This window comes from Manduca sexta, chromosome 13, assembly GCF_014839805.1.
Source record: "Manduca sexta isolate Smith_Timp_Sample1 chromosome 13, JHU_Msex_v1.0, whole genome shotgun sequence".
Taxonomy (NCBI): domain Eukaryota; kingdom Metazoa; phylum Arthropoda; class Insecta; order Lepidoptera; family Sphingidae; genus Manduca; species Manduca sexta.
In genome coordinates, this window is record NC_051127.1 from 13,391,716 (window position 1) to 13,404,169 (window position 12,454).

The window sequence follows — 12,454 nt, forward strand, 5'->3', positions numbered from 1 at the left end:
GTTTCACTTACATTGAAAACTTAATGTTCGAGTATGCTTACGGTTTAAGTAGATTAGTATTTATAACGTGGGACTCTATTTTTCCCACAGACGATTAGTTTCAACAGAAGTTTCTAGATCGACTATGAATAGACTTTAATAATTCACAGGCCTAATTGTACTCCCATATAATTATAAAGATTTACGACTGAAGAAATCTTACATTCAGATATTTATCAATTTTGTTGTAAATGTTTTGATAACTAGAACGTTGATTAGTGACCATTGTCTAGTGTCCTGTACAACGTCCGATAGAAACAAATGGTACCGATGTAATCTATTGAAACTGTTTCGCTTTTCGACTTCAATTACTTCTTGCAATGTACGACGATTTAACATGATTTCGCAACGTGAATCGACGAGTGTACTTCCATTTTTGCCGATATCGATGAGAAAATCTGGCTTTATTTACGATTTAACTAAAACTTATGCATGTCAAGCTAATCTATATTTTGTGATCAAAATATGTTTTTATATATTGTTTCCACCTCCCATAAAGTAAGGCCCGAGCTCAGTGGTAATATGCTAATGTAACAGTAAGTCGATGATGTAGACCCATAGTTTATTGCACAGATCCGTTTTTCCACTAAAAGGTAAAGCAATATGTGTTTCAAACAATAGTAATATTACTGACGCGTTCTTTTAAAATGACGTCATGCCGAGCCGCAGGTGTGCGAGCAAATTTTTTACCTACATTGGAAATTGCATCAGAACTTCATTCTTTATATGTACCAGACGTTATAACCCGCCGGTACAATAAACCTGATATTTAAAATCCAAAACTTTAAACACAAAAAATAAACTGCTTTGTTCCTACAAAACATAGTAGTTAAATCGTGCATGACGTCATGTTAAAATGTTGCCAAGCGTAAACGCGCATAAACAAGGCAAATGTCAAAAAAGACAACTATAATTCGTTCTCATAAACGCGCGAGTAAAAAATTGTTTCACTTCCGATGTGTATACAGTATAGCATATAGGCAATCAACGATGAGTCACTGTTTTCTTAGTATTCAGTGTGTCGAGACTCGAGAGCAGAGTATTACCTAATCCATAGTTATGTGATGTAGAGCCAGACGGTAGTATTATAATGAAGCTAATAATACGTTTTTCACAGAACTACCACACGCAAACTGGTTTCAGTTACCGTTTACTTTTTTGGAAAATTTTATAACAGCGTAAGTGCAAACTGTAAGGAGCAGACAGACGTTTTCCTTGAACCATATCACCTAGCCATGCCGATTCGCAGTTGAATACAATTAAAACAAATTGTCCGCATCCGGAGCGTATCGACGACGATGCGTTTAGGTGTTGGTCAATAGAACCCATCTGCTCATGTCAACAAGGTCAATAAGTACTTAAAATCTGCTTGACATTGTAATAGATCTACATGTGTTGTTTAGAGCGCTGTATCGAGTGCACGACGATTGCGTCATCAGGGACCCTATTGCTTTAGTGGAAGCAAAAAATTAAAAACAGGTAAACGTGTTGCGTTAGCTAGTGGCGTGTGGGGAATCCCTAGGCGTACGTGCGTTCTTGGAAATGGTCGGGCGGTGGAGAAATTTCACAAGCGGCGCGATGTAGGTCAAGTCAGCCGGACTTGACGTTTTCGCCTCGCAAAGGTTACCATCGCCGCGCTGCAACCCGACAAATCCGGTTATTTGCGCAACTGATAGTCTCGTTTATCAGATCCTAAAAGATCAGTTGTTTCTAGAACATTCGCTGCCGTGATGTATACACAAAGAGAACTCAATGATGCAGTCTAGGTATGCGCCGGGAGGTAATTGGTTTACTTCTAGTTTGTAGGTATAACTTGTGGCATTGCGCTACATTGGGAAAATCCAAGGATTTCATTCATGCATAGCGGTAGTAACACGGTTTGAAAGTAAACACCACTGCGGTTTTGATTCATTGACTTGTTATTGTACTTAATATTATCTGATAATGTGGGCGCAGTATTTTAGACCTAATTAATAGTATGGTTAAAGAACCTATTGCAACCCTGAATCTCTATGTTGACCGTAAAAAAAGAAGTCTATATTTCATTTGACCAGCTAAAAAATAAAAAACGCACGACCAGACAATATTACTATAAAAACTGTTATGGACAATAAAACCAAAGAAACTGCGTGCTTAAGTTACCATCCATCCGAATACTGAGTAACTTAAATTCAATAAGCACTTTACTTATACGCAATATATTATGCAAATAAGTATAAACGTTTGCATATTAACACAATTTTAAGTGCAATACATATTCAAAACGATAGAAATGAAGGATGATGTAATAAGATATTTATAAGTGAAACTCGGTAGGCTGCGTATACATCATTCAATGAACCGCGTTTTAAAGTACTAGAAAACGCAAAAACAAGCATTCTCGCGAACAAGTAAGCTATATAATTTTAAAAACCTTACTTCTGCTGTAGACTAAAACGCCTTTGTTGTAGAGTATTATAAAAACTACGTACGTATTATAACTAGTTTTACAGTAAAAGAGATAAAGTTTCAATGGAACTTGCGCGTCTGAAAACTTGCCCTACTGGAGTCCTAGGATGACGTCATGCAAGTCGCGCGATACGTGACGTCAACGGCCGCAAGTAGAGAACCTTATTCCGTACTGACCAATAGCAAGTACTCAAGTATTGGCTCAAATTCATGCAGTTGTACATTATCATATCGATCCATTTTAATCTATCATTGGTGGAGATAACAATGCTGGTTATAGCTTTAGTTTATTTTCTGTCGCTTACCGCCATCTAGCGTATATAGCAGGAAACTTTACACATTAGGATTGACAATCTGGTTTAACATTTACATTATTCTGCGCAAATTAAGGTGTACTTTGTGAGGTCATAATTTATTAATAATACATGGCAATTATATTGTTATAGTAACGGGGAACAAATATTTACGCATACTTCATTTGGAACGGAATATTATAACGTATTGATTAAGGTATATTTAATTATTATTCGTAATTCTTAGAAATTGTGTGTTGTTTAATTGATGGAACTGAGTTCCGTGGATTAAATCAATATAAAAATATAGATATTCTTTTATAATTTAAAGGTAAGCATAATGCACAAATAATAAATACAAATAAAAAAGGACTTAACAAAAAAGAAACAAATCACTTTTATCCTTGTCGCGCATTCAATGATCCGATCACTTTACATTATTAATGATAGACCAAAGTGACTGGCGCTAGGTATAACGACTACGGTTCTATGAATTGCACAAGGTTTGTAAAATACTGCAAAAGTTATCTCACATTAAACACAAAATAACGTACAAAAACTTTTCTAATGCCGCAATTGTAGTATTAAAAGTATGACATAAATACATAAAAAATTACACCACACGATCGCGTATCGCGAGAAAGTTGTTTATGAAGTCAGTTCACGGGACGGCGACTGTACTGAACAACTACAGTCCACTTGTAAAACACACAAAACATATTGCAATAAATACTCACGATTGGCTTGGCATATTCATCTGCCTGGTAGTCGAACATGGTAGCGAACATTAGACTGTCGTCCTGCTCGCCGCTGAGGAGGTGGTAAGGCACCAACTGAGACATGAAGACGATATTCCACTAAAACCGTCCCAAACAACTATTCACCAAGGGTGCTTGTAAGTGTTCACAAAACAAAACCGAAACGAATCGGGTGCAGCTTGACTATTCGCTGTTTGATAAGACCATGAGTCATGCGAGGTTTTCTGTCAACTGTGGACGTACGCGTAGCTAGAATGTTTTATATCAGACTGAGTCAGTTGGCGCGCTTGTGGCCGGTTTTGTACGGTCGCAAACAACGGCACGGCGCACGCGCAAATAACACAGCGCAGAAACGAAACGTCGTAAGTCGAAACTATTCGAATAATTTCGTCCACCGAGCCAAGTGAATTTTTACAGTTATTTAAACGCATCCGAAGAACTCACAGTGATTCAATGAATAGTTTCTGTATGAGGCGTGATGTAAATATTTTGCGTATTCAAAAATTGTATCATTTGGCACTTATACAAAAACATTAAGCGGAGAAAGCAAACAAATAACGTTGGGATTTCCTCATTTCTTTTTTTAAACATGACGAGATGATAACTAATCAGATATCAAGTATTGAGATTAGTTAATAGTAAACGTGCTGCAATATTTTGCACACATTGGCGCCTGTAGCAAATGTCTGCTCGCTGCTCAGTTATACTAACGTAGTAAGTGGGTCATTCATTAGATAGTAGACAATACGAAAAGCAAACAATGTGTAGGCATTAAATAATATTAACAGCGCAAAACCAACACCTATAAGTAATGTAAAGATGATTCATTGAGTATATAAAAATGAGCAAAGTTTCGAAGTTAATTTAAAAGTCATATTTAGGATTTGTTACACCAAGTCGATCCTTTCGAAACCTTGTCGAACCGTTCTCTGCTTTAACAAGGATATAAACCAATCATTATTAGTTTCGTGAGATACAATACTTTAGGGCTACGTCCTGTTTAGAAGTTTAATTATGTTTGAAATTAATTGCATCTTTTAAAATTAATATCTTAACTCTAAATTGTTTTAGTTCTGAAAACTTCCATGATTTACTTTTATTGTAACTTAAAAGATTGTAATCTTAAATGACAATTTTATTACTGCAATTAGAACTTCACAAGAAATAAATAATGTGCGTCTCTAATGTATGATAATACGAATTAAAATAATGCTATGAAAATATATTCGGAAATTATTTATTTCATTTTATTAATTTTCTTATAAATTGACACACAGTAATTATAAAAAAATGGACATGAAATATAATTCACAAATGAAACCACGAAACCGCGAATCAAAAACAAAACAGATAAAAGATAAGTAACAAAACAATGCATTTTTCTAATAATAATAGGTGTTATCAACAATCACCGTTCATTGTAAACATCGTTAGTAATGAGGTTACTGTGTGACAAACACTCGCAGCTGCTAGTCCACGGAGCGACTTATCCACCGTTCCTATCGATTACCAGTACCAGATTGTAGCAGCAACATTATTCTCACAATTACATGCCGGTAATATCGGTTTCTTGGAGCAAACAAACTTGTTTCCGAATACTTATCACAAAAGGAAGCAACACTGTTATACGATACAAAGAAATCAACCGTACAATTTCATACAACCTGATTTTCTTTGTGTAAGATATGGATATAAAACAAATTTTTGGTCCTTCGAACCGGAACATACCCGGTTACCAAGAAATGTGAAGATAGTAACATGCGTCAATCGATTCGGGAATTCCAAAATGAAAATAGTTCTACGATAACTTGAAATTTAGAATAATGTGAACGTTTTAAACGTTCTATGGACTCGTGAATATTGTACTCGAATGTAATCTGATGTAACTTTCTAAATTATCAAGTAACTTAAGCAATTTATAATTAATACTGTCTTTAATTTTGCAATACGCTGATGAATATAATATGGGATTAGGTACAATTTTACCACTGACATTGTCGTCAGAAGGTAAGGTTTATGTGGTTAGAAACTCAGATTAAAAAAATAGAAATAAATCCACTATTTAATGTGAATGAAAAATAGAAATAAAATAACTGTTTATTTTATTACATGCAAGCGTCATCATCAACCTTGAGAATTGAGATTAATGATGACACTTGCATAATAACATAATTTCCCATTCAACAACTCATTATTAAAAAGATCGAAAAAGTGCCTCGACGTTATGGTTAAATATCATGGGTTCCAAACAATATAGCACACGAAAATCTTTGTAGAAATCGTTGCCTTACCCTAGGTACGGTGGGTGTATAGTCTTACAGAAGGGTCTTTGGAGTTTAAACTGAACAGGGAACTTAGTTAAATAAATTAAAAGGGTAACCAGTTTATATACAAGCCATCACAAATATATTACGTGCTTTAAATAAATAAATAATTATACTTGTGACTTTTGTTTGTGCAGCATTTATTGTTTTGTCACATAAGGAAGGAAATAATTGCAACTCTACCTAACCCTTTGGAGTATAAGTTTGAGCGTATAAAACCATAAGTTATTCCAATAGAGACGTAGGAGCACCGTCAATTAATACAAATTAGCCGTACTGTCAAAACTTCTCGCGAAACGTAGATGTTGTTCATTTCTCTACATTTAGTAATCGCATACGGACACAATGCTATATATCGGAGTACATGTTTGTTACGTGAGGTCTAGTACGTACGCCAGACTGTCTGCGTAGCTATTGACCAACACTCTTCATGACGTGTCATCTTTTATGACAACATACTTAAACCCTTATCTATTGCACATGTAAGTTTCCTGTTTAGATTTAAAAAATCGTAGTAATACTTAAAATTTACCTGAAGGCCTATTGATACTGAAAACTTCAATTATTCGCGGAATTCGTTTTCCTTTTATACCAACATAAAATCATGCAAGACGTATGAAAACTACAGGAATTTGGAAAAAACTTTGTTATGAACCTAAAGCGACGATAGCCTAGTTGGATGTGGAACGGATTGACGAGACGAATATCGGCAGGTTCAAAACTCAAGGGCACAAACCTTTGACTTTTCTAAAATAATATGTGTGTAATATGTATTCCTTCTAAATTATCGCTTGCTTAACGGCGAAGGAACACATCGTGAAGAAACCTGTATACATGAGAAGTTCTCTATAAGAATTTCGAAGATGTGCGAAGTGTGCCAATGCGCACTAGGCCAGCGTTGTGGACTAAGGCCTAATCCCTCTCAGTAGTAGAGGAGGCCCGTGCCCAACAGTGGGACAATGTATAATACAGGGCTGATATTATTATTATATTATTATTTGTTATGAACATCGTCGTGTGAATTTTTGCTGCGTTTCGTTAATGGTTTAGGTGTCGAGTCATTAACCAGAACTATACTCTATAGTAGTTCAAGGGCAGGCACTTGACTGGCGTCACGCGATCGCTTTTCATTTGTTTAGTCCCCTTTTCCAAGAACAAAGGTCGATAGGGGCATGTCTGCCGGTAAAACGTTTGTACCGCCTCGACATTGCTATTGCGTTATGTATAAATTTATTGATTTATTCAATATTTCATAAAATCAAAGGATGGGTAGTCAAGGTTATTGTTGTTACAACGAAATGATTATTTCATATGCGATTATGATGCGTTACAATGTATACTTTTTATAACTATAACTATTATACTACATTTATTTTATGTAATACTAAACACGAAATGTATGCGTAACGAATTTCATACTGGTTCATTGATCCGCCGCAGAAATAAAAGGAACAAACGATTCAGATTTCAGAATAATTTTACATATTTCCGAACGAATGCGCACATAACATCTCTTGTGTACGTTACTTAAAGCTTAACCCAAAACAGTAAATTGACTAATATCTTCAGAAATAAAGTGGTCAGTTACTTCGTAGACATCTCAGGACCTTTATCAATATCAGACACAAGCCGTGGTCAGTTATATTCTGAAGGTCATCAGTACATCGATAAGATATAGGCACTAACCAATAGCACGTATACGGACAATACTCTCATGTATAGTACTGTCCAATACATCCATATAAGTCTATCTAAAGTACAAATAACACGTAGTATTCAAGTGAATGACGATTGATCGAGGAATGCGAGCATTTCGAAACAATTGCTGACACGTTTGATCCTAAAAATCTAATTCAACGAAACGTTGCCAGAATACATAAAAACCTCTATATTTATTACCTATAAGAATGTTTTTATTTCCTGTCGGTATGTGTGTAGAGTTGCTATTTGTTTGGAGTATTAATAAGGACAGCAGGAGGCGCCGATTGTTGCCTAACCTGAAGCCGTGTTAATTGACTTGCTAATTAACGTTCGCGCGCCGTTCGGGGTTTAACACTCCTCTATTGAATTTGAAATGTATCAGGAAAACAATCATACATCAGTTTACAATAAAAACAGCCATTTTAATAACCACGGGAGGGAACGAGGTATAGGTCACTTAAATTAATTGGTAATAAACAAGTCTAGACTAAATATAGACAAATGTAGGCATTTTTGTATTTTTTAATAACACAAAATGGTGACGGGAAGCTAAAGCAATCGATTTATTCTAAGGCAGTGTATTTTGCTGTTCCAAGACGACCTAATTTAGTAGCCATATTATCTATTTCATAGAACATCCCACATTCAGGTTTACGTAACTGACAATTGTTTCTCCGTATAGAAACGTGGGACTAACTTCACGTCGCATAATTTATAGGTCGGCTGTTTTCATATCTTACTCCGCGTTGCCTTGAGCCAAGTCGTCATGTCACTATTCAAGGTTATTCGAGCGAAATCACGTCAACAAATTCTACGAACCGCTTTTAAAAACGCAGTTTTACGCTAGAGAATAAAATGTATTTTATACCTAGATACTGAGCTACAAAACAATTTTTTAAATACTGCAAATTTAAAATATTGTAGTCGTAAACAATAAATAGTCAAGATGACAATAACTTGAATGAATCGCGTCTAATTTTCAAAATAGGGAGTAATTTATAAATAATGCTCGGCTAAGTGGTGTATTGGCTATTATATTGTTTTATCGTGTCGGAGCTGTGGATGCGCCTGCGCGCTTGCCGCGAGTTTTCCTCGAATCGCTGACGTCAACGCGCGCGGTCATCGGCTCGCGCCAGTGTTTTCCTGCTATAACCTTGTTGTTTTAAACTGCTTGCTATGTTCTGTTCGGCGTTCAATTGTAATAATTATATTATTTCAAACGGAAACTTCATAATAATTCTCTCAGATTCAAGGAAAATTTTAATTACGCACATTGATAAACCTACGGCCTGAGCCAAATTAAACTTTAAAATACATCAACAAAAGTCAATAAATGGCTACACACAATGTAAGCGTCAGTAACAATTGTTAACGATAAGAAATACCAAAAGCAATAAATAACTCTTTTATGCTGAAGGTTCATAGAGATCAAACGAAAGTCTCGTCTTACTGTGCAAGTTGATATTAAAGGGGTTTTTTCTTTTAATATAGAAATAGGTAAGTATATGAACACTTTGATTGCATAGTGGTAAATTATTAACGTCGCCCATTCACACTCAAGTTGCCATTTGACAGATACATCAGCGGAATTTTATATTGCAGACGTTTAAAAAAAATTATCGGGAAGGGGATGGACTTTTTCGACCTTTGACAATCATGCCCGCACTCAATACTACAGCAAAGCTGCCATTTTAGGCAAATACAGTGCAACCTTGATATAACGAAACTGAAGAGACTTAGAAAATAATTCGGTATATCAAGTAATTTGTTACAATGAGGTTCATTATACAGAGGTTTGGTTGGTCAACGATTCGTTATAACAAGGTAAAATAAAATATTAATCTCGACATAACTTTACGTAAGTACTTACTAATCCACTTACCCTGTTATAACGAACGATTTTCCCTAATACATACCTAAATTAAAACACATTTTAATGAATATACTGTAATTTTATTTAAAACAGCAGTGTTTACATTACTGAACATCAAAAAAATAATGATTGTCTTGTGAAAAATTTTACAAGTTTGAACCTGTCGAGACATGAATTATTGTGAAATCGTATGTAGATAACTGTGAGAATATGTTATATTGAGGTTATAAGGGCGAATTTCGTTAAATATAGATAAATAATACTTTTATTTATATTTTGCAATGATTCAAAATTCGTCATATAAAGGTTTTTGACAAATGTATTCGTAATGTAAAGGTATGTTTTGCATGAACTCTTACGGACAGTTCTAGGGGATTTCGAAAATTGTTTAATCAAGGAAATTGTTATATTGACAGTCCTTATATTGAGGTCAAACTGTATTTTGTAAAAAAAATGCTAACACTCCGGCCGATTCAACCCATACCTAATTTAGAGTCAAAACGGCTAAACAGCATCGCTCTCGGCGCTAAAGGCTCCATATAACTGATTCCTACTGGATTCCCTTTCGTAACTTATGTGAAATCTAATTATTATAATGATTCGCAGGCCGCATTTATGTATATTAGTGCCTATATGTTGTGTCTGGTTACTTTTCGGAAGACTTCACCCTTCGCCACTGAAGGCTCTAACCAAGAATATCAAATACAAATTGTTTTTGGTTTCATCCTATACATTTATTATTTATAGTTATGACTGCTTATACCTGTAATGGACAAATTATATGTATATGTCACCTGTTACAATGTGTAATTTTTTGCATGATTTTGTTAATATAGGTGTACCGTAACAAAATAAATAAATAACTAAAAATATTTGTCTGGAAAACCAATTCTATAACAATATTTTTCTCGGCTAAAATAATAATCGATTATGTTTTCTTCTACTCACAAAAATTAAATTTAATCGAAATCTGTAGGTAGGAATGCGTCAGATTGATTAACATTTTATTTGTAGACTGCATAAAGAATAAGGAGGATTTATAAACCACGTCTAGACACAGCGAAAACCACGAGATAACACTGCTTTAATAATAACACAATTGCCTTCATAGTAGATACCTAAACTCATATCTGCTCCAAAACGAATAACAACTATACTTTTCAATTATATACAGTTAGGCTTTAACTAAACCACAAGAGATAATATCTAACACTGATGACTGCTATAAGAATCAAATGTGCCTCATGTGAGCATACAAGGTGGGTACTAAAGTTGATAGCTTACGTAGTTTTACGAAAATTTGCAATTACGGTTGTACAATAGTAGACCGTAAGCAAAAATTAGTTGGAGATTTTTCATAAAATTAGTTATGTTACAGTTTTTTTATCACCTCACTAATCTAGTGGTAACTTATTTAGCTCATGGAGCCGAGAGTGTTGAGGTTCGATTTCTAGATTGAATACCAAAATGGACTTTATTGATCGACAAAACATCACTGATTTTTCCTGATCTGAATTTTTCCCAATAAGCCTTAGTAGTTTCCTAGTTACTTATAGAAGGGATATTCTTGAAATAAGACGGGTGGCTCTAGTTACGCCTCCGCCTAAACCGTGAATATATTTATTAGCAAACCCTTTGGTTTGACTAATAAACGATCCACGACGAGAGTGACGAGGATAGAGAAAAGAAAGAAAAGAAAAAACCCTCTTAGTGATATGGAAAAACCCAATCAATTAATACATTAGTAAGCAAAATCTTACCAAGAATCATAAATGCTAATGAAGCCAATAAGAATCTTATTACAACTCAAAATGTATAAAATAATGTAGGAGATCTTAAAAGACCCGTTTATGTGCCGTGCTTCAGAATATTTAACGAGTATTCCTCGCAATCTGTTTATGTGTAATACTGGGGCAACCCCAACCCCTACAAGGATGATTCATGCTAAACTTTGCCAATATATTTTACTCGAGCCAACAGTAAACACCTACACAAAATCTTCCTTTTCAACATTCTCCCATTATATATGGGGATAAATAACATTAGAAACTACATAACAACTCGCATAATCTTTATACCGCTTTTTATTTAAATCAAATTAGAGGACGATAATAAAAACAGTATACAGATTAGTATGGCCCTGATTGTTGTAGGCTCACAAGGTCAGTAACCAATTCTTTTATAAAGTACTGTACTTTTTAAAGTACTTAAAATAACGACAATTCTTTTATAAAGAACTGACAAGGGACCTATATTCAGTGAACGTATTATGTAACATAATATTATTACTGTATCGATATTTTCCATATATCAGAACATGCACCCATATGAATAGGGAAATTACAAAACCAATTTAAACAATAAGAGGAAACACCATTGTTGAAAACAAAATTATTATTATAACTCGGCCAGTATTTACGTAACATTGCACTGCGGTGCACGTGTTTCCTTACAAAAATGATAACGAGCTTTATCTAGCTGCAACAACTCGATTGGTAATAAATAATTAAGTCGTAATTCAAACTCGGTCATCAGTCAACATTTGGTTCAAAAAATCATTTTCTTATAAATGCGTCATAATCCAATAACATAATTAATTAAACGACGGCGAACTATTGGACTTTAATTTATCGTGGCGCTTGTTATTGCATTGTTTCATAGGAATTTATTAGATCGCTAACAAACAAGTTAATAATAGCTACGGACATGGCAATTATAATTTTCCAAGCAGCCTTATTTGGTAACGTTGTGATTTGTAATAATTTTTCAGTCACAAATAAACAGCCACAGTCTTAACCTGCTGATTGCATATCCTTGTTGTTACGGAATACAAGCTTGGTGATTCAAATCTTTATAAAGGCAGGACCAAAGTTGTTCCATTATTTGCTATTTCAGCATCATTTATAAACACTGTATTATTATACGAAAAGTGCTTGTCAGGGTTGAGTTATGCAGAATATGAGATATGGAATAATGTATGTAAATCATTAGCTTCTCAAAGCGGCTTATCAATGAATT

The 12,454-nt window shown here is 34.6% G+C and overlaps 1 protein-coding gene across 2 annotated transcripts in view; it reads right to left on the bottom strand.

Moving 5' to 3' along the window:
• LOC115449120 (transcription factor kayak) overlaps positions 1 to 12,454 on the bottom strand; it is a 38,018-nt gene that overhangs the window by 20,428 nt on the left and 5,136 nt on the right. Inside the window, exon 1 of one of the 2 annotated variants that reach the window (XM_030176843.2) lies at positions 3,518 to 3,828. The exons of the other annotated variant lie outside the window; for it this stretch is intronic. Within the exon in view, the coding sequence (XP_030032703.1) occupies positions 3,518 to 3,622 (105 nt within the window). The 5' untranslated portion in view covers positions 3,623 to 3,828. Of the gene's footprint in view, positions 1 to 3,517; positions 3,829 to 12,454 lie in introns of those variants that run through there. 2 annotated transcript variants of the gene reach the window in all.